The sequence below is a fragment of the Drosophila suzukii genome, chromosome 2L, assembly GCF_043229965.1.
Source record: "Drosophila suzukii chromosome 2L, CBGP_Dsuzu_IsoJpt1.0, whole genome shotgun sequence".
Classification (NCBI taxonomy): domain Eukaryota; kingdom Metazoa; phylum Arthropoda; class Insecta; order Diptera; family Drosophilidae; genus Drosophila; species Drosophila suzukii.
The window spans coordinates 9,922,050-9,945,409 of NC_092080.1; the positions used below are offsets into that span (position 1 = coordinate 9,922,050).

The 23,360-nt window shown below is 37.2% G+C and overlaps 1 protein-coding gene, 1 long non-coding RNA gene and 3 other non-coding genes across 7 annotated transcripts; 3 read left to right on the forward strand and 2 right to left on the reverse strand.

Annotated features, from left to right (window-relative positions):
• Nucleotides 1-7,869: 7,869 nt before the first annotated feature.
• On the forward strand, nt 7,870-7,940 carry TRNAG-GCC (transfer RNA glycine (anticodon GCC)). Its single transcript has one exon. It is a non-coding gene; the product is annotated as a tRNA-Gly (tRNA).
• A 195-nt stretch (nt 7,941-8,135) lies between these two features.
• Nucleotides 8,136-8,206, reverse strand: TRNAG-GCC (transfer RNA glycine (anticodon GCC)). Its single transcript has one exon. It is a non-coding gene; the product is annotated as a tRNA-Gly (tRNA).
• A 266-nt stretch (nt 8,207-8,472) lies between these two features.
• Nucleotides 8,473-8,543, reverse strand: TRNAG-GCC (transfer RNA glycine (anticodon GCC)). Its single transcript has one exon. It is a non-coding gene; the product is annotated as a tRNA-Gly (tRNA).
• Nucleotides 8,544-15,632: 7,089 nt separating this feature from the next.
• On the forward strand, nt 15,633-17,209 carry LOC108013366 (uncharacterized). 3 transcript variants are annotated; one of them, XM_065867996.2, is made up of 4 exons: nt 15,633-15,859; nt 16,367-16,522; nt 16,581-16,751; nt 16,806-17,209. In XM_065867996.2, the coding sequence occupies exons 1-4, from the start codon at nt 15,788-15,790 to the stop codon at nt 16,959-16,961; spliced, it is 555 nt and encodes a 184-aa protein (XP_065724068.2). In that variant the 5' UTR covers nt 15,633-15,787; the 3' UTR covers nt 16,962-17,209. The 3 variants fall into 3 exon arrangements, 2 of the variants coding, with proteins under 2 accessions (XP_065724068.2, XP_016934678.4); XM_017079189.4 differs by lacking the exon at nt 15,633-15,859 and adding an exon at nt 15,926-16,313 and having other exon boundaries at nt 16,806-17,154; XR_010654857.2 differs by lacking the exons at nt 15,633-15,859; nt 16,367-16,522 and having other exon boundaries at nt 16,630-16,751; nt 16,803-16,886.
• Nucleotides 17,210-17,233: 24 nt separating this feature from the next.
• Nucleotides 17,234-18,238, forward strand: LOC108011630 (uncharacterized). Its single transcript, XR_010654858.2, has 3 exons — nt 17,234-17,753; nt 17,812-17,982; nt 18,034-18,238. It is a non-coding gene; the product is annotated as an uncharacterized lncRNA (long non-coding RNA).
• The last annotated feature ends 5,122 nt before the right edge of the window (nt 18,239-23,360 follow it).

Consider the following 23,360-nt stretch of genomic DNA (forward strand, 5'->3'; position numbering starts at 1 on the left):
TTGGCGTGACTTGTCAACGGGCATCATTCGGCTGCCGTTGAGGTTGAGGTTGCCGGTGATGCTGGAGCTCAGAAGATCATCATTCATGACGACGACGATGATGATGCGGTCTACGCCTTTTGTTTATCAAATTTCAATGAGATGGTACGTCCACGTCTGCAGTGATGTGATGGAGGTAGCATATCACCATGAACGATGTCTTTGTGCTCAGCTGGGTTGGATTTCACTATATTATTATTGTACTTTATTTATATTTATTTATTTGTGATACCATAAAGGAGATTTTATGATCTTTTATCTTTTATAAAACTCTATAGTTAACAATTATATGGCTGGTTAAGTATCTTTTCAAATGGGTTCCTTCAGAATTAAGAGTAACAAAAAAGGGGGGAACAATTTAAGGATTTATTAAAATTTAAAAAGTAAAACAATTAATTTAAAAATACAACCAACATACATAATATTGGGTTGGCAAGAAAGTCATGTCGTTTTTTTTCAATATTTTCAAAGATGATTTATTTATATCAGGACTTATAATTAATCAATTATGTATTGGCCGTTTTGTTCGACCACTAATGACCATCTCTCGGGCAGCTGCATAATTCCGCGCTCGAAGAACTTTTGGTCTTTTCCAGCAAAGAATCGAGACAAGTGGTTTTCGACAGCCTCATCTGAATCAAAGTTTTTACCATTCAAAGAGTTTTGAAGAGAGCGAAACAAATGGTAATCTGAAGGTGCTAAGTCCGGACTATAAGGTGGATGTGGTAGCACTTCCCAATTCAGCTCCGTTAATTTTTGCCGAGTGACCAAAGATGTGTGGGGCCTAGCGTTGTCATGGTGAAAGACTATACCCTTGCGATTAGCTAGTGCCGGCTCCTTTTCTTTAATTTTTTCCGCCAAATTGGATAGCTGGCGACAGTACACATCTGAATTGATGGTTTCATTCCGTCCCAGCAGCTCAAAGTGCACTACACCCTTCCAATTCCACCAAACAGACAGCATAACTTTCCTCTGATAGATATCGGCCTTTGATGTGGCTTGGGCTGGCTCATCTTTCTTGCTGACATTATTGTAAACAACCCACTTTTCGTCGCCAGTAATGATCCGCTTCAAAAAAGGATCGTTTTTAATCCGTTGCAGCAGAGAATAGCAGATGTTGATACGCTTAGTTAGGTGAATTTCCTTTAAGTTATGCGGAACCCAAACATCGAGCTTGCTTACGTAGCCAAGTTTCTTCAAATGGTTTTCAACCGTTGTATGCGACACACTGAGCTTCTCTGACATCTCCCGCGTTGAATAGCGCCGGTTTTCATCCAGCAAAGCCTGAATTTGTTCGTCAAAAACGGCCGATGGTCGACCAGAACGTGGGGCGTCTTTAACTCCAAAATCTCCAAGCCTGAATTTGGCAAACCAGCGCTGACATTGGCGATCACTCATGGCATCTTTACCATACACTTCGCACAATTTTTCGCGAGCTTCGACCGCTTTTTTTCCTTTTCGGAAGTAAAAAAGCAAAATATGCCGAAAATGCTCACTTTGGTCCTCCATGTTTAATTTGCTATAGCTTCCACAAATGTTATCGAATAATTACCAAATTTTCGTCGATAGTACCTAAGACAATAAGCTTTAAAACGATACTAAAAAGTGTGACCCTGGTGCTCGATTAGTCGTAAATAAATTAGATTAAAAACGATTATTAAAAAAAACGACATGACTTTCTTGCCCACCCAATAGAAAAAGAAGAAGCTGGCGAAATTTTTAAAAATAAATAAAATTTTTAGGGAATTTTTTATTTTGCTTTTTTATTAAAACTAAAAAATTTAAGCGTTAACGGTCGCTTAACGGTCGGTAAGACTTTTTGATTTTCACAGTAATCACCCTATGTCAAGGGTACAAAGTACACCACTAAAAACCTCTATATTATTACATACAGAGAAGTATCCAAGAACATTGTTCTTGAATTGAGAAAATTCGTTCTTAAAAATCGTGTAAGTACATTTTGGCATCAATGTTCTCAATATTAGAACGAAATGGTGAGATGAGAAAACTTAAACTGGGGTTTTTTTACACTTTTAAGTATACACTACGGACTGAAGTAATAGTTTATTTGTTGAGATATACAATGTACATAAATACCGCCAATTCAACTTGTTTCGAGCAAAATAAAAACATTTTCAATTTTTTAGAACATTTTCAACTCAGATGAGAACGACAGAATTTTCTCTGTGTACAATTTCCAGCATAAACAATAATTTATTTTATATGTTTTCAAACTTCTTACGATATTCTTTCACACTTAACAAGGGTCCCCACTTTGATGTCCCCACTTGGATGTCCCCATTACTTTTGATTTCCACACTTGCGGTCAGGCTTATTTGGTTCTTGCCATCCTGGCCATAGGAAAAAGGCGAGCAATTCTCCGTTTATCCGTCCTTCAGTCAGTCAGTCAGTCGAGTCATCGATCCATCAGCCTTTCAATCATTCACTCGTTTCGACTGTTGTCACTCACTCACACTCGAGTGGAGGGAGTGGAAGAAGCTGAGCCGGGGCAGATGGGGCAGAATTGAGGCAACCACGTTGCACGATTCCGTGGTGCGCTTCAATGAAAACAAACTGATATTTGCCTGACACTTGAGATTGATTGTCATCCATCAAGGGAGCTGCTGCTGTCGTCTGGGTGAGTGATTGAATGGCAAGGATGCGCTGTTTGCATTTCGAATTTACATGCCTGCCCCGTCCTCGTTGCCATCTTGACTACCTCTACCCAGCCCCCCAAACATTTGGGCGTTGGCCTGAATTGATATTCAATTACGAGTCGAGTCTGGCGTTTTATTTTGCCTTTGAGCCCAAGGAGGAGCAAGTCCGAAGGTTGTGGCTTTCACACTCGGTCCACAAGATGCTTGACCAACGTCTCCATTACCTGACAACCTGGCTAAAAGCAATGGTCCTCCTTGGGGCCCAAAGATCTTGTTTGTTTTGGCATGTGTTGGCCGGCAGTCAGAACCGCAGAAAACCTGCCAATTCCGATTGGCCTTCTCGAGATTCATGTGGTCAAGCAGCAGCTGTTAAGTTGCCATGTGATATCCAACTTACACAAAAGATACTTGAGTCAGTGAAAGGAATATTGGTTTCATTCATTTTTATTGCAGGCAAACCCATCTAGCCTCAACAAACATTTACGCATTTGTAATAAAAAGTCGTTTACACATTTTTTCAAATTGAATTTTGAATTCGTCTCAATTGCAATTGTATTTCAATTTGTTTTAATAAAAGAAAAATGTTCATATCGTCTATTTATTGAAAACATTGTTTTACTATGTAATATCAATTTGCTGCAATTTATATCCAATCAATAACCAACTGAAATTTTAATTATTTATCAAGGCATTCAAAGGGGAGTCGCGCATATATAAAAAAAAATGTCGTCACAGTCAATCAATATATGGCTGTAAATTGTATGACATTTTATTAGATCATGTATAATTGGCCACATTTATTTTTAATCTTCCTACAATTGATATAGAAGAGTAATTTTATAAAGTTCAACATATCTAGCTAAACTAAAGACAAACTGACAAAGATCATTAGGATTTTAATTTTCACCTTGTATCCATTAGTTGTTTTCAGCTAAACAGAACACCCAATATCACATCCAGTCGGTCCCTTACCACTGCCACATTCAAAGACAGAAGACAAATACCAATTTTTCATTTCTGTTCGGTTTCCCCTTGAAACCGCCGGCCATTTTCGAATCGACCAAGTAGCGCATAAAGAAATTGAATTCATTAAACATTAGCTTCCTGACACGATCGTCGCCAGGCCTCCGCCGCCGGCAGAGACCTTAAAACATTTAGTGTCGCAATATGCAAATCCATAAATTTTCTGCCCCAGACAGACGGGTTGGGGGGATGCATGGAGAGATGGAGACCCAGTCCTCCTTTGGAGGAGACAAGACATACACACGCGATAAAGAAATTCGATTAGGCATCAATTTTAAATGAGACGCATACCCCGTGCCCCCTTTGCGTGGCAGGCCGCCTGCTGTGGATGCCACGTAACCTGATATGGTGACACTCGTCCATGTCGTTCACGTCGTCGTCGCGGTTGCAATCTAATTTATGACTTAATTATCGGGCCATATTTAATGTGTCCAATAAACTAGTCTACAAAATTATACCAACACGTCGTTGTTTAGGCTTTGCCGCGATCTGCGATGCACTGAAAACGACAATCGGATGGGGTGATTTAAATTATTAAAGAAAGTTAAAGGAATTGTCTCGAAATAAATATTTAAAAAATGTATAGGTTTGTTTATGTAACATCTATAACCCAAAACATATGTTGTAACATATTTAGGGTCCAAAAATAATCTTGAAATTAAATTCGAAACAAGTGGGATTAAAAGTTGTTATTACAAAAGGTATGCTTGATAGCAGTCAGTTAAGTTTTTTTAAAAATAGATATTTTAAATGCAATAAGCCAGTTTTAGTTGCTTTATAGGATAATTGATACTTGGGGAGTATTTCTTAAAATTATTTATTAAGACTATATAATGTTTGTGTTTTATTTTATTTAGAATGAACCCAATTAATATACAATACTCATGTTACAGTGCACTTTAGTTCTAAGAGAAAAATAATGGTTTAGATATTTATCTGAATGAGAAATCGGTTTGCAAATATTTTCAAGGTCTCGAGTTCTTTTTAATCCATGGCAATTAAAATTGGTACATTTTTTTCAGTGCGGCGGACTTGGTTAGCCTTTGGTTAATGCGTATTCAGAGCGCGGGGAACTTGAATTTCAGCAACTCAACTCGCCAACTGTCCATGGTGTGGCCTCCTTTAATTCTGCGGCCATCAATTTGCTTTTAAATGCAACAATTTGGTTGCCATTGCGGCGGCACCACCGACAGAGTCCGCACCACGTCATCGTCACCGCAGCATGCAGCATTATTTTTTTTAAATACGTATTTTGTTTTTATTTTGGCAGTGCGGCAGTGTGGACGGTACGTTTTGGCCGGGCTTGGCTTGCTGGTTCAGCAATAAAAATTTCGTGAAGTGGCAATAAAATTCCATTTAAAATGGCAGCGATTATGTCTCAACAGACCATTAAAGTCACTCAAATGACAACTACTACTTAGGCACTCACAGCCAACACACCGCACCACTTTCAGCATCGCCTTGGACGCACAGCAGCATTTATTTTGTATTTTTTCCTCTGATTTGTATTTTTTTTGCTCCTTCTGTGTTGATCGTGGCTCGCAGATCGCGACATTTGATGACGGGCGCCGGACTTGGAAGTTGAACGTTGTCGCACAGTGGGGCACATTTTATTACCTTGGGTGGTGCCGATCCACCGGCGATCCACCGGCGTGGGTGTCACCATCAATAATGCGGCTTTGGAAAGCTTAGCGCACCAAATTTGGGATCACTTTTAACGATGATACCTGAATCGAAATTAACATTTCAATGATGCTGTCTGGACTAATTTTAGAAATAGCTTTGATATATTTAGAAAGTAAAGTAATATATAAGTCTTTATATTCAATAGTCAAAAAGACATAGAAAGTACAAAGATTTAATGCTTAAATAGTTTCAACTATGACTTTCATCTATCGTGGTTTTTAAAGAATTTTAAATAAATTTTAACAAGTACAGATAATTTAGGAATTTAAAGTTTTTATTTAATTGTGGAACTTCTTTTTTTTTAATAAGTGCTTTAAGGAAATAAGACTATCGACTAATCTTATTTTCTTGACCTCATTAAAATACTTTCATATTATTATGATATTCAAAAGTAGTAATCCAAAATGCAGATATTATTGAATCAGTGCTTATATTGTACTTTCTTTTTCTGTAAATTCCCTTATTTTCCTTTAAGTAAGAAACAAGTAATCTTCGAATTTAATAATAAATAAAAGTAAGTCCAAAGATTTTTATCCATTGCAATTTTTATGAATTTTTAAATATTAAAATATTATTTGTTACAAGTATAGTTATTTTAATGTGAAATTCTTTTTTCATGGACATAATAAGTTTGTCAAATGAATAATTATTTATGGAAATATGATCATTTTTTCATCTTATTGTTTTTTACCTTGACTATAATGTTTTCATATTAAACCATGAAATTTAAAGGATTTGATATTACTTAAAATTTTTAATTTGTAATTTGTAATTCAATGTATAGTTTTTTAACAGTGTTTATGTTATACTTTATTTTACTGAAGAGTCCCTTATTTGCCTTTACACGAATTTATTCGTAATGATTTCCTGATTTGTGAGCCACCCCAAGTCTGTGTGCTCAGGCTCTTGAAATTCAATTACCTTTAGACCCCAGTCGCGTCATCAAGACCTTAAAACTCCAACCAAATTGCATTTTTCCCCCGTTTTTCTTGTGTGCTCAGCTGAAAAGTGGACGAAACTACCCCAGTGCGAATTTCCTGCTGACTCTACATTTTATTATTTGATGGCAGTCTGGCGCGTCCTTGCCCTCAGTATGATATGCTCGTTTTAGCAAACGACTTTGCCTGCTTATGGCCCCGACTTCCTGGCCATTTTGGCACTGTGCAGTTTCTGAGGTTATGACGTCTTCGTCGACACATGCATCGTTTAGATAAGTGAATTTTTTCATCATCAGGATTGCTCTCTAATTCCTGATGATAGGCATAAGTACTATATTATATTTTATACAAGCTAGTGGGGGAAACGCATCTTTAGTCAGGATATTGCCATGCCCCGTGCTATGGGTACCCCCTGGTTACCTTGGATAGCAGAGTTGCACCAGTGAAACTCAATACTGAAAGGATGTTTGCTCTGCCATCCGAAATTCAATGCCAAAATGTGACTTTCAAGTGGTTTGAACAAAAAAAAGAGCGAGAAATACCAACTCGTCGGGAACCCATCCTCCGGACCCGACTCCAGTTGATCCTCATTAGTGGTCACATGTCAGCCTGACGCGCATTTGCTGTATAATTTTGTCATTCATCATTTTTCGCCCATTTCATTTTGTGCTACATGCCGAAGGACTCGTATTTCACGCTCATCCCTCCACAATTCCTGTTTCGGTTCCCCCGCGGAGTGGTGTCATCTTTTTCAGCGTCGGATGACATGTGACAACAATGTGGAACCGTTGTCATTGTCGCTGGTAGCTGTTTTGCTGTGACACCTCCCCAGCATTCCCCTCCAGGAATTTCCGGGGGGCAGTGGCTCTCTGCTCAGCTAGGTGTGATTTTCAACAAGTACGTTCGGTTTTTCTGCTTCAGTTTTCCCTTTTTCCTACGCACCTCCTCGACCATGAGCCCTGTGATATATTATCCACCCGAAAAACACGTCGCACGAGTGAGTGATGAGTGACTGAATGGGCCTCACTAATGAGCGGACCGAGTGCTGGTCAGCAACTGTCAGTTGGCATGAAAATGTATGACATTCGTGTAGGTGGGTGCGGGGTTTTTGTTTGATTAGCCAGCGAAATTTGCTGGCGACAGAAATATATTTGGGAAATTCTTCTGTGGAAAGGTCTTTCTCAACAGGCAATATTCGCATCGTAGATAAAATACTTCAGGTTGGCAGTCCTTACTAGGCGTATTCTGAAATCAGATACTATAGTCCGGCTATGTATATTAGAAGAAGTGTTATCCAGAGAAGTCGTGGGAAACGTCAGTCTTCGTAAGAAGATAATTTCAGTAATAAAATAAGATGTAGTCGCGCGTCAATAGAAACATTTTTTAAAACCATTTTAGCCCTTCAATTTATTAATTTATACATAAGTATACCTCTAGAAACTATCAATAAACTACAGATTATATTAAATTATCGAAACGGTGTTGCTAAATAAATGTCCGGGAATTCTGCCGCGATCATTCATGAAGCATCGGTGGTTCAGTGGTAGAATGCTCGCCTGCCACGCGGGCGGCCCGGGTTCGATTCCCGGCCGATGCAAGCCAATTTTTTGATCTTGTTTTTCTTAATATTATATCACATTTATTTTTCTTTACTTACCCAACAGCGTACTTTTTAGATTACGACAAAATAACACCAGACTTTAGAATCAAAAGACACTTAGTACGTGTTAGTTTTGTCATAATTAAAATATAAAATTCAAACAAATTTAGAAAAGTAAGAAAAAAATTAGTTTGCATCGGCCGGGAATCGAACCCGGGCCGCCCGCGTGGCAGGCGAGCATTCTACCACTGAACCACCGATGCTGTTGGGAAAATACATATTTTCCAAGCTAAAATTTTTCTTTTGGCAAGGAAATTGGCGAACATCTCTGCAAAAGATGCACCTCTTCCTAGAAAACCGGATTGCAAATGTAGCCAGTCACAAAAGAAAAGTTTAAACAGGTTTTAGAGTAGCAGATGCACTAATGTAATGTTTGAGCCATTAAAAACATGGTGGTGATTAAAGAAAAATTATTTATATTCAGAAAATATATTTAAAATATTTAACAAACAGTAAAAAAAATTTAATTTGCATCGGCCGGGAATCGAACCCGGGCCGCCCGCGTGGCAGGCGAGCATTCTACCACTGAACCACCGATGCTTGGTGATTCAAGGCGTCAAAATACCCAGTGATAAGCTTCCGACCAATAGGACTGCTTCCCGTTCTAAAAATAGACGGAAATAATAAGTTGATTAGCCATCATGGTATTAAATAAATTGATAAGATACTTTTTGCCACCTTTCATTGTAAGGCACTTCTTAAATTTAATTATGCATTTTTTAGAAGTATCTAAGCATGTTTGAGAGCGTAGCGTAGAATACAAAAAATATACAATTTCACTTCCCAGAATCCCTCGCTTATCCAAACGTGAAAGACGAGTACCACTGACAGCCGTCTATTAACTTCTGTGAACTCAAACATCCATCTAAGAGCCTATTAGCAACCAGAGCTCAACTATTCATGAACGCAAACAAACAAACCTCTCAGGATACGCGGGCATCAAGAGGGCATAATTAAGGTAACCTGAGCTAATTTTGCGAGCACACCGCACCGCGACAGGACAGACAACAATTGTCGCCAGATTTCCAACCATTCCTGCCAAACAACCCTTCCAGGCAGGATGTCCATCATCTGACAGGCCCAACCCAACCCAAACCCGGCCAAAACCCTTTGTGCCCCTGGCCCCGTTGACAAGCGTTGAAAAATATCAAATTTCATGCAATTTCATTGTGAAGTGGTGGCAGGAGTTGCGAGGAGCAAAACCAAAAGAAAGCCAACCAACGCTTGAAAGGAATCACAATCATTTCGACTAAAATATGCCCCTTAAGTCATTAAAAGCACCTTACTATATAAGGAAGATCTAAATTAAGCAGGAAGTTTTGGTACAACATATCATTCGATATTTAATATAAATCAATTTTATCAAATCATTTGATATGTAGTTATATTATAAACATTTTTTCTATCTGCAATAAATTCTACCCCCTTCAAACTGATGTTCGAATGCTATATCCCCACTTTTTTGCTGACTACAGGGTACAAGAAAAAGAGACGTGGCGCGGGAATTGGGGGAAATATGACGATGGTTTTTGAGTGACAGCAGCGCGGCAACACCTAATTCAATTTAACAATTCATTTATCATAATCAGGCATCAAGCCGTTGTCACTCACAATTACGATCAAGCCGTAGTGAAGGCGCAGAAAAAAGGCCAACAAAAGGATCTTCCCCTCAATCTTCTCGTTTCCCGGTCTCCTTCGGTGTCGCCTGATTGCCCCGCGCTACTCGTCTTACCCATTCCTCATCCTTTCCTGCCAGAGGGATCTCCTTCCTCCGACCCATTGTCCTCCGGATTCCCAGTGCTCAGTTCTCAGTCCTCAGTCATCAGCATTCCTGTCTCAGTCGCTTCCTGCCAGCCTGCCAGGACTCGCTATCTGTCACTTGGCTGCCAGCGGTGCAACGCAGCACGAAGTCCAACCAGTCATTGTCAGTTAAATGTTGAGAGCTACTCACATTTTAAATGAGACAACGGCGAAACAGCTGCGAGGCCTAAACGACTGGCAGGACCCGGGAGAAAATCGAGAAAATGTATATCAGTCGAAAGCATTGCAATTACTGAAAAGTTATGCAGGTAAATTCTGGAAAGTTCTTTGGGTATAATGTGCTTTAGCCCAATAAATTCTCTACAAACCCATATTGTATGCATGACACTTTTTCCCCATAAAGATAGTGTGTTGTATTATACAACAAAATTGTATGAGTAAAATTTAACCATACGGATAGGTACGTACCTGTAAAACAAGGTAAACAACTATTTTAAATAGGTAAGTGAATTTTATTGTTGCTTAGGTTACTATTTAATAGTAAAAATGCCATAAAATGGTAAGTTGTATGCATTTTGTTGGTGAAATTGACAGTTCGATGGGTTGATACAGTTAAACTATTATATTGGTCAGCCTTATCTACCAGTTTTTTTGTGTGTAGTACTTACTATAAATATATCTATAGATAACCATATCTTCTTCGTAAAAAGTACCTAATTCGAAATATATTTAGCGCTCTAAAATAATCTTGAATTGATAAGACGTTGAAATAAGGAAAAGTGAAAAGACTGCCAAAAAAGAATGATTTTTTTAGATTTGCTTAAAAGTTTATATAAACGGCTAAGATACCTTATAATTAAAATAAAATAACAGACTTTTTCTGTGTTCCGATCTTTTTCAAGGAATAACACTGTCAAACAATAATACACAATTCGGGTTACTAGTAGATATTTCTCTAAAATGTCTCCACATGTTCGCAGTACGTAAGCCAACACATGTGCATATCAGATATTTCGTGTTGCATTTCTCTGTGCTCATCTGCCACTTCCACTGGCCATTAATTTACCGGCCAACAGCAGTGACAGCGGGAACACCCAAGCTGCCCCTTGTGTTACGTTGCGTTACGTTACGTTAGTATCCCCTTTTCGGCGACCCTGTCCTGTCCCTGTGTGGCACTATCTGTTTGGGTCGTAGTCGCACCCCCAACCCCCTCCTCGAGCCCTTTTCGAGCTGTCAGCCAACAATGCTTTCACTGTCAGAAACAGCAAAGTTGTTGCTGCTGCTGTGCAATTTGTTATACGTTGCAATTGTTGTTGCTGCTGCTGCCGCTGTGGATTTTTATAACAATTTCTACCATATTTCCACTCCACCATAGCGATAGGACGTGGGTTGGGGGCACATAAGGATGGTCACATGTCAACAACAACGATGCATTCTGACAGCCCAATGACATTTTCTACATTTTCGTAAATTGCTTCGATTTGTTTGGGGGCCCTTGTTGTTGCTGCCATCGCGGGTGTGTTTTATGACCGAAAGCAAAATGGGTCCCCATTGCGTTGTGCAATGGCAGCAAGGAAAGGATCTGACATCCACGTGCACCACCCATATGTATTTATACACTCAAAAAAAAAATCACCATAAATATTAGAAAATCGCCCGTGATTTCAAAACGCCATTGAATTAAGAAATATTTTCTTGATTATAGAAAAAATGCCTACAATTTAAGGAATTCGCCATAATTTTTTTTTTTTTTGTAATTAAGAAGAGGAAGAACCGTATTTTTTTCTTAAACTAATGGCGAATTTTTCTTGATATTTTTTCTTGAAATAATGGTAAATTCTTACTTAAATTTAGGAAAGAATTACCCATATTTTAAGAGAAAGTGACTTTTTTTTATACATTTTGATGGTGGTCTAGCTGGTAAAGACGTCCGGTCAATAAACAATCGAACAAAAGTACCTGGTTCGAGCCCACGCCACGGCAAGTGAATCCTTTGTTTATTTATTTTTCTTTTTTTTTAAATTTATGTAATTTTTATTCTTATTAGTTTCACTTTTCTATTTACCAAATTGTTAAAAAGGTTTAGATTAGAATAAACGTTATTGGTATGCGTAAAGCTGGACCAAAATGATCTTAGACCTCTTTAGTCATTGTATGACAAGAAGCACGCGTGGCTGAATGGTTAAGACGTCTGGCTATGGTGTGAGCAGTTGCGGGTTCGAGTTCACGCCGGGGTTGTCTGAGGTAAGGATTTTTCCAGTTGTTATATTTATTTATATGTTTATAAAAAGTATTTATATAAAATAAATCTTTAATAAATTCAGGTAAATATAAAAATTTACAGACTGTATTTCTATGTAATAATTGACATTAAAATTAGAAACGGTTTTAACCATTTAAAATCTAAAATTGGTATACAAAACCAACCAAAATTCCTCAAGTGTAAAAAAAGGTAATCTTAGATTATAAATATTTTTTTTCTTATTTTAAAAAAATTTTCCTTAATTTTAAGGTTTTTTACCATACTTTTAAGAAAAATTTGTCATTATTTCCAGAAATGGCAAACCATAAATTCAAGAAAATTATTTATTTAAAATAAAGGTGAGTCGCCGTTGGATGAAAATCATAGGCGATTTTCTTGATTTAAAGGCGAATTTCTTGATTTAAGGGCGATTTTTTTTTTGGGTGTGTTAATTCGATTTGATGGCTTTTTTGAATGCGTATTTTTATAAATTTCAGCTGGCTTCTATAATGATCTACACGCGCCCACCACATTAACCCCATTTGCAAGCGTTTGTTTTGGCTATAAAATATGAGCCAACACGGCACTTAATTCTCAACGAAGCATTCTTTGCAACAGCCCCCTTGCACTGAAATTAAGGCTGTCAAAAGTATGTTGAATGCATTCTATAAATACTCAAATTAATTCCTTAGAAAGCTGAAATACACTGAACTAATTGAAGCTTTGCATTGTTTTGTTACTGACGGTTGTCTTTTTTCGTAATACTTTGGTTATAAAGAATAAATATCAGTGTACATGTGCAACAATGTTGCCAACAATTGTGTTTTGCAATAGCCTTTGAGGATGTGAGCCTGTGCCAAATTGAATGGATCATAAAGCAAAGACACAATAAACGCAGCACGCGCGATTAGCAAAATAACTCTTGGATGTCCGAGTACAGTCCCAGTACCTTGCGAAAAGTTCTATTTAATAATAATATTTATGCATGGCCAGGCCGTCAGACTAATTGACTCATAAATTAGCCAAAGGACGGCGAACCCCTGGCCTGCTCCCCTGATCCTCCAACGTTTTCTCTTTTATAAAATCTTGACAAATTCACCCGCATGTCTGTGACACTTGGACATCAAGCACGGGGTCTGAGAAATCATGATGGGAACTGCGACAGACAGTGACACAAAGTGCATTTGACAAATGACATTTCACAGACTGCCAGACACACACAATCCCGGGGTGAAAATTCAGGGGCGGGCAGTAAGAGGGGGGTGAGGGAAGGCCCACATTCTGGGGGCCCATCAAAACCAAAGTGTTTTTAAGTGAATTAGTTTCCTCTGATTTTTTCCTGTAAGTGCTCTATATTGGGGTAGCATGATTACAGAAGAATCGGGCTTAACATAATTAAATTTATTGTGCCTTTTAGGATTTCCCATATCGTGAGTAGATCCTAATAATTGATTTATGAAATCCTAAGATAAAATCGACACTTGCTTAACCATAATTTATCGCCTGTCTCTGTTTATAGGGCATTTAATATTCGCTCATTATATTTCTACTGGCTATGGGTGCTTACAAGTACTTTGGTATATTTCTTATTTTTATAAAGTTTTCGGTTTCTTTTCCATTTTTTTATAAGCTTTTCGCCGTTCAGCGATTCGCATTGCCATCGCCGTCGTCTTCTTCGCCCAAAAGAAGATCTCAATTTCCACTTCAATTTGTCTGCTGTCACTGGTAATTGAGTTCAATTTACAATAATATGCTCTGACGTCCGTGTGGCTGAGCGCCAGCTGGGAGGCAGGGACATCCAACCAGATGGAGCGGGTGGTGTGGCAAGTGTACGGATGTCTTGCGATTGCAATTTGTACCCGCTGACTGCGGACTGCGGACTCCCGACTCCATAATACATGCCCCGATCCCAACCGAGAGACCCCCGACCCCTGGTACTCTGGAGTCAGCGCGGCATCTCTTTTGGGGGTCAGTGGCGTTGGACAGGGGGTTCAACAGTTTCCAATTGAGGGGGCGTGACTGCTAGGGGGATGGAATGGATATTGTAATTGATGGCCCGGATATTGATGGCACTTAGTGGATTTGAAGAGGTTTGCATTACTGGAACAGTTGTGCCATTCAATAGGAGTCTGCATTCCAAAATTCATATCTTCTCTTGTCCTTAAAACAATCTTTCGACAAAATATGACAAAAATAAATAAAGGTATTTTGTTATAAGTGTAAAACAAAAGGCGGTTTGGTGTTTGTTATAAAAATGTTCCACTTAATTGTTTAAGTTCGATAAATAAATAAATAATCGTATTTGGTAGTCTTTATTTCTGTTTTATTAAACTATATTCATTTTCTAATGTTTTTTTAATACCTAACAACTTTTGGCTTTAATAATCTTTCGTTTTTACTTTTCATTCAGTTAAGCTATGCTAGTATTACATATGTACATTACTTAATTCCAATTGTGTTATTCCTCAGCCACTCTTTCATAAGTAAGAAAAGCTTAGTGCATTTACAATGTAACGTTTCCTGAACACCAAATAATAAACCCTTTGTTATCTCATAGTCATTGGCAACTTCACTGAGTGGGTACAATTTTTGCAAACTTTTCAAATAAAGCCAAAGAAAACTACAAAGACCTTGGCAAAGGGGTTAGGGAAAGGGGCTGCTAAGCTGGTTTCGGGTTCATGCATAGAGCATAATAAATCTTTTTAACGAAAACAATAAATCGCATTTCACGCATACTCTAACACCGGCCCAGGCACACAGATACCGGAGGGGAGCCAAAAATAATAATGGCAAGACCTAGAAACGGCTGAGAAAAGAGAAGCCAAAGTGAGCCCGGCTAAGAGCAGCGAAGGTAAACCCTTTGGCCCGAAGAAAATTTTAGAATTTATGCATTGGGTGGAGGAATTCTCGCCGAGAGACAACGAAAACCCATGGGCCAAGTAATTTCTCACTGTGAAGCAGTCAAAGAGTTTCCCCTTTAGAAAATAAAACACTTAGTGCAATTTTCATACTCTGTAAGAAGGTATTTTAATTATTTAGAAGACTTAAACAAAAAGATTTTCAAAAATCCAAGTAAGGACACTTGACTATCTCTAAAATATTAAAACGAAAAAAATATTTAATTAACTTTAAAATGTAACGTTTATAAGGTGTTAAGGAACCTTACATATATATTCAATGACCTAAAAAACCAATTATGTAAAAATTAAGAAGTATTCTGTTGGTTTTATAGTAATGTTTCAACACTCACTTAACAATTCTTTAAAAATATATCTTTTTTTAAAGAATACGATAGAGAGTGGAGAATATATTTTTCTACCTTGAGCTATTTCTCGGTTAGGTACACGGTATTCCAAAAGAGTAACTCCTGTCATTTGGGGTTTTACCTTGCCAAGTGCGGCAGTTAGCCAGTGTGAGTGTGATTACACCTACTTGAAGTCATATATCTTTCACTTTGCGCTTTCAACAGTTTGTGACGTCGTCTCCGTCTCCGTCTACACATTTATCCTCCACTCCACTCGAGGGGGCGGTTAACAAAAGCTCTTTGATATACCGCCAGCAACTCGACGCGACTCGACTTTCGAGACATGCTACCAACACTCGAGCCCTGTATATGTACCATACCATACCATACTATACCCTCGCCTCATTTGCTGCTGCCTCTGCCCGAAAAGCTCAGAAGTGGGCATGTCAGCGAAAATCACCGTAAATTTTCCGCATTGTTTAAAATTTATTACACTTTCAGATTTGCCAACGAACCGCACCGAACGTGAAGCGAAAGATGCCTGACTGGGGGGTGTTGGTGTTGAGGTTGATGAGGAAGTCGTTCGGGGCACGCCCTTTGTTTGCCGGGGTTTCTCCGGGTCCGCCTGCTATCTCTGACATGTTGCTGTCTAATAAGTGTAACCAGTAATTTTCTTATCACTTAACCCGGCTCATGTAGCTCCCGTACGCAGCAACATTGGGCCTTGCTTGAATGTTTTAATATTTAAAAACAATTTAATGATAATCCATAATGTTAAAACGTTTATAAAAATTATAAAACATTTAAGAGTAATTTTAAGTCTTATCAGCGCTTATGACCTGAAAGCTAGTGTTCCATAATTATGATAATTGGGCACCATTATTACTTCATATAAATATTCCGATCACTTATTTTACCTACAACTGTATGGTATGTTATTTGTTGATAGCAATTACTTATATTCTCCGAAGTCTGCTGCTCCACAGTTCTTTTTGAAATGAGAATCGGATATAAATATATACACTCAGTGGTGATTATGGGGATCCTTTGTTTTATCACGGAAGTAAGCAGATACCAAAAAATTAATTGTTTAAATGAATTAATTTATTATTTTAGATCGCCTCTACTGTGGAGTTTACCAACATCAAATGTACTTCAGCCGACGTTAAATTCGTTAATTATGAAGTCTGCCGTTTAAAATCTGTGAACAGGACCTACAAATATGTTTCTGTAAAATCGCGACTTTTTAAGTTACCGATTACTAATGCAACAGTTCGTATAAAAACCATTTACATCAATATATGCACTCATATAAATATCCTCGTTATAGATAAACATATCAGTGTTCAAGCGATTAAATGGTTATAAACCTTTTCTGTATAATGTTTCTGTGGATGCCTGTCGATTTTTGCAAGTACAAAAATCCAACTCTGTCGTGAAATATCTCTTCAACTTATTCCTCACTCATTCAAATGTAAAAAACCCAAGTTGTCCTTTCAATGTAAGTAACTTCACAAATCCTTTCAAGCCCAAATCAAAATAATTTATTTAGCAGGCCTATGTTACTGTGGACAAACTTACTACCAACTTTCTGAATAACCAGTTCACAAATGTTTTACCAGTTCCCGAAGGCGACTACCTTTTTGTATTCAAATGGTTCTCTGAAAATATTTATCATTCTTCGGTAAAAGTGTATTCAACAATTTCGTGAGAGCTAGCGGACACTCGAAGTATTTTCCCGATTGTACTTAAGCTTAAATACCTTTTTAAAATGTAAGCATACATTTTCTAAATTTAAATTGTGTCTGAAAAATTAAAAAAAACTCGAATAGAATATTTAATAGAGCAATTAAAAATAATTTGAAGTTTAATGTTTATAAACACACATAATAGAACATTGAAAAGTAATTAAAGATTTTATCAGCTTACATTACATAAATTATCTTTAAAGTTAATTTAATAACTATGGATAATTACGATGGACTCCTATTTTTAGAGATATAGAGAATAGCCGCAGTCGGATTTTAAAATCGGAACGAATTGATCGTTTTAAGATAAACCCCATTTTAGGAATTTTCAAGTATATTTAATCAAAGCTATTAACCCATTAAATAGATAGTTTTGGTCTTTATCAACCCATGAAATAAACAATATTGTCTGTTAACTTAGCTTTCCGCAATAGCTATAACTTATATTCTCCGCAGTCTGCTGCTTCACTGTTTTTTTGAAATGAGCATCGGTAATAAATATATACACTCAGTGGTGATTATGGCGATCCTTTGTTTTATCACGGAAGTAAGCAGGTACCAAAAAAAAATGGTTTAAATTAATTTATTTATTATTTTAGATCGCCTCTACTGTGGAGTTTACCAACGTCAAATGCACTTCAGCCGACGTTAAATTTATTAATTATGAAGTCTGCCGTTTAAAATCTGTGAACAGGACCTACAAATATGTTTCTGTAAAATTGAGACTTTACAAGCTACCGATTACTAATGCCACAGTTCGTATAAAAACCATTTACATCAATATATGTAGTCATATAAATATCCTCATTATAGATAAACATATCATTGTTCAAGCGATTAAATGGCTATAAACCTTTTCTGTATAATGTTTCTGTGGATGCCTGTCGATTTTTGCAAATACAAAAATCCAACCCTGTCGTGAAATATCTTTTCAACTTATTTCTCACGCAATCAAATGTAAAACTCCCAGGTTGTCCTTTCAATGTAAGTAACCTCACGAATCCTTTCAAGCCCAAATCAAAATAATTTATTTAGCAGGCCTATATTACTGTGGATAAAGTTACTACCAACTTTCTAAATAACCAGTTCACAAATGTTCTACCAGTTCCAGAAGGCGACTACCTTTATGTATTCAAATGGTTCTCTGAAAATATTTATCGTTCTTCGGTAAAAGTGTATTCAACAATTTCGTGAGAGCTAGCGGACACTCGAAGTATTTTCCCGATTGTACTTAAGCTTAAATACCTTTTTAAAATGTAAACATACATTTTCTAAATTTAAATTGTGTAATAGAGCAATTAAAAATAATTTGAAGTTTAATGTTTATAAACACACATAATAGAACATTGAAAAGTAATTAAAGGTTTTATCAGCTTACATTACAGAAAATATCATTAAAGTTATTTTAATAACTGTGTATAATTACGATGGACTCCTATTTTTAGAGAACTAGAGAGTAACCGCCGTTGGATTTTAAAATCTGAACGAATTTTCAATTATATTTAATCAAAGCTATCAACCCATGAAATAGACAATATTGTCTATTAACTTAGTTTTCCGCAATAGACTGATTCATTGTCATTTGATATGGGCTCCGGATTTATTCAATCAGTGGTGATCGTTGTGATCCTTTGTGTCATTACAGAAGTAAGAGGAGTTAATTTAAATATCAGGACAACCAAAAACACAAGAGTAAAAATTTCTATTGTTCCATGTATTAGATCTCCTCTAAAGTGGAGTTCACGAACATCAATTGCACTTCCCATGACCATGAGTATAATATCTTTGAGGAGTGCTTTATAAAATCGGTGAATAGATCCTACAAATTTATCACTGTAAAATCAAGAATGCTTCAATTACCCATTACCAATGCAACAGTGGGTATTTAGATAATTTTTATATCATTACATTTATATTTTTTATTAAAAACTTTTAATTTAGATCAAAATAGCACTTTTAAAGCGATTAAGTGGCTATAAGCCATTCCTCTACAATGTTTCTGTTGATGCCTGCAAATTTTTAAAGACGCGAAAATCGAACCCTGTCCATAAATATCTTCTAGACTTGTTTATTAGTCACTCAAATATAAATGGAACTTGTCCATATCATGTAAGTATGCCAAGATGTAAGATAACACTTAGATAATATTATCAATAATAATTCCGTTAGAAGCCGTACATGATTGTGGAAAAGCTTACAACCAACTTTTTGAATAATCAGTTGACAAAAGTTTTGCCATTTCCTGAAGGAAATTACCTTATGGAATCCAAATGGATCACTGATAACATACATCGATCTTCGGTTAACGTATATGTAAGCATTTTTTCCTAAGCGGTGTGCAAATTTGTAACACTCATGTTTTAATTGATTTGACAATCGGTTTTACAAGGGGGTTAATTTAGCCCTTTTACATAAATTATTACTTTACAAGGGGATAATTAAACCCTGTTACATAAGTTATAAATTACTTTACTTTAGCTTACATGTTTTTAAATGATTAAATGATCGAAAAATTGGTTTGTGGCACTCAAATAGTTATCCTACTATAAAAAACAGGTTTCGTATATGAGGTATTTTAATATTGTGGTGTGCAAGTAATAAAATTGAAAAAAACAGGCTGCTTTTAAGCATTTTTAAAGTCGTAACTTGTTTCCAATTTTTTGTTTACTTAGTTAACTCAAAATTTTACAATGCCTTGTTAGCACTTCCTGGTCAGGCTTCTGCATCAATTAATAATTTCTTCAACAAAATAAAGCTATTTTAAGTGATAAATTTACATATCGGAAACATAAATATTAAACTAAATACTAATGCCCTAACGTTATCCCATAAGCCGGCAGATTATAATTTATGCATAATTTTCGGCTAATCCATATTTCATGTCGGACAACTGCATTGGCTTGTGGACAAACTCTGCGCTATCAAAAACATCCTGTTTTTGCGGAAAGCCCATTTATAAAATATATAGAGCCATGGCTATGTGTGTCTAATAGATACGGGTAAATAAAAAAAAAGCTAAGCCAGAACCAAACTGGAATTTCGAGTCTAAGCTCTGACTGCATCCGCTTGTAAATCATATTAAAATATTTATGCTGCCGCCCCGATGTTTCCCCGGTTGTTGCATTATTTTTTTGCCGTTCGGTTTTCACATTTTGTTGTGCCACCGATAAATTGTGAACAAATGACATTATGCACATGTGCCCCGGTATCCGAGTGTGTGTGTGTGTGTGCGGTTTATTTAGTGCATTTAGATAAAGCGAGCGAAAATGTCAACTTTTGCGACTATTTTTCGTGTTCGTAAGTTTGTCGGGACTGACACTGCCACACGGCCATACTGCTACTGCAACTGGCTGCAATTATCGTGCAACAAATCATGGCAACAGTGGTTATTGTTGCTGCCGCCGCTGTAGTTTATGGCATTAGTTGTGTTAATTTATGTCCCATTTATGAAATATTTACAAATTTTTCAGCAATTATTGCTGCAGAGCAGTTTTCACACACCCCCGTTTGCCACTTTTTGCCTTATCGCCATGCCGCAAAAATAAAACAAAATATTTTGTAAACCATTTTTCAGCTCAATTCAGTGGGGATCGGTTCGGTTCTGTTCGTTTCGGTTGGGTTATTTATTAGATTTTGGGTGCCCGCTCTCTATGACCTCCGCCGGATGTCAAGTCGCAGTTGCTTTTGTTGTTCGACACCGGAGGTTGGGACTTATAATATTTATTAAAATTATGCATACGATTTGGCATTTAATTTATGTAATGACGGTTAAAGAGAGAGCTGGTTCCATTGAATGGCTGGACAATGCATGTGTAATTAGTCCCAAAACCAGTGTCTGAATAATTAATAAGAATTGGCTGGAATTTAGGCGGTAACTAAATCGTTAGGAGAGGAATGTACTCAAATATTTTACTATCTGCTTTTAAGATTGAATTACTATACCAATGAATTATTACCAATGATATGCTTGGTAAAATAATAGTACTTTAATGCAAGTTGTTGGTTTTTTATTAGTACAATTGACTATTCAAAATCTCAGGAGTATTATACACAGAAAGAAAAAAACATTGTTCTTGAATTTAGAACATTCGTTCTTAAAAACCGTGTTAGTACAAATGTTCTTACTTTAAGCTGAATGTTCCTAATTCAAGAACGAATTATAAAATAGTAATATATATATAAATTGAGTTAAATTCGTTCCATTTTCAAGTAAATTTTGGTCTTAATTTAAAAACATTTTGAAATAAAATAGGTAAATCTCATTACAAGGTAAAAAATATTTATTTTCTTATAAGTGAATGCATTGTTTTGGACAATGAAATGTGACCTTACAATCCTATCGTAAATAATTCCAGAATCTGGGTTTCTTAAGTACCCAAAACTCCACTCACTTTACTATCGATTTCTCAATACACAAAGCACATTTTCCAATTTATCTTCAATCGCAACTTATCAACCATTGACCAAGTCCGTACTTGGCGAGACCAGACCCAATGTCACAACAATCTCCAATCGATTCCCAGCACAATTGCAGTTGATTAAGATGCTGATGGTGCCCCCTGGCCACCTCGCTTCCCCCATTTGCTGGCTGTTGTGTAAATGTTTGTGTTATTGATTAATTACATTTACAACAATCAAAGTTCATTGAGTGATACCAATCAAAACAACGCCAGCGAACAACGAACAACATTGGCTGCAGTGCGATGCAATGAATCTTCAAGTTGAAGTGGCGGGGCCAAATGGACATGGAGCGATCGGAATGGCTGGCTGAATGACTGAGTGACTGATTGACTGAATGACTGACTGAGTGACTGAGTGAGTGACTGAAAGAGCGGAGAACATGTCTAATGTGGTGTTGCCCCTTGCTGGCTGATTGCTGCATGTTCGGCTTGTCGCTGCTTGTAAGGCATTTGTCTGTTTTGGGCTCCGCGTTGCTTTGATCTTATTTCTTTCTCCTATTTTTTTCTGTTTTTTTGATCTTCACTCGCTTTGATTGATCAATTAAATTCATTTGTAAACAACTTCTTGCCGACGATGACGCGGCATAAAGAGCACAGATGTATTCCCCAACGGAGGAAGACGGCGTCCTCAAAGAGCGGCCAAGATTTATTTGGTTTGGTTTCTATTTTTACGCGGGAGTCGGTCGATCTGCGGGTCGGTTAAAACCACAACAAACATATCCCGCTGATAATAATTACCAGATGATTTGCCCTATCCGGATAAATTGGTTTTGAGGTTGCAGCTTGTAACAGGAATTTTTGAATATGATTGATGCACTTTCAATGTTTTAGTCTAGAAAATTATAAAGTATCTTTAGCATACTATATATATATATTTATTTTTAGAAGGCTTCGTAATTTAAGTGTATGTCTCCTTGATTTCCCCAGCAATTTCTGCCACTGTGCTGGCCATGTACTGCAAGTTTATCGTACATTTTTATAGCTGTCAGTGCGTTGGCTGTCAAGTGTCAAAAACATTTTCAGCTTGCAACGCGCCAAATGCAAAATGCAAATGCACTTACGAACGTCTCTCGCCAAATGCCTGACAATGACAGGCCAACAGAAGAAAATACAGAGATACACCAGCATACCTATATAAAAAATGTACGTATGTATGTACTAGCTCGACGGATTCGCATTGTTCGCCAGATATGTATTACACAAGTCACAGGCAGTCAGCATAACAGCAGTTGGGTTTACAATAGTTCCTCGTGCTCGAGCAGGGGCACACACATGACTAACCAACCAACCAACTGACTGACTGACTGACTAACTGACTGAGTGAACGTATAGTAATGATGATAATGACGGTGCCGCGGGGTTGATGATGCTCTGACATTGCCTGACCCCTTGATTAAACTGTCATTTAACTTCATTTATTTTGACATAAAACTGACAAGAGACCCCCATTCTAAGTGGCAGCTTATTCAATTTTGCACACTCGTCAGCCAACAAAGAGTATTCAATAAAATAATATTGAATAATATTTATTAGGTAGTCACAGTCGCATACGAATTCAATATGCAATCGCAATCCCCGATGCGGTCATCAGAGATTGCATATTCAGATGGGTTACCCGATCGCAAAGTAACAAATCAATTCCACTCATCCGCAAGTCAGACCAAGTGGAGGCATCTCATTTATGCTAAATAACAAGTGATTAAAGTTCGTTTTGCGCCGATATAAAGCTGTCACTAAACATAAATTACAATATGTCAGTCTCGAGAACCTTTGACTTTTATTAATGTAAACATGAAAAGCAACACGCACGCCGAACCTCCGAACGAGCGCACAACAGCTACAACATGCTGACACTGAAAGCCGAGATAAGTTACCCAGGCACACACACTGGGTCTTGAGACC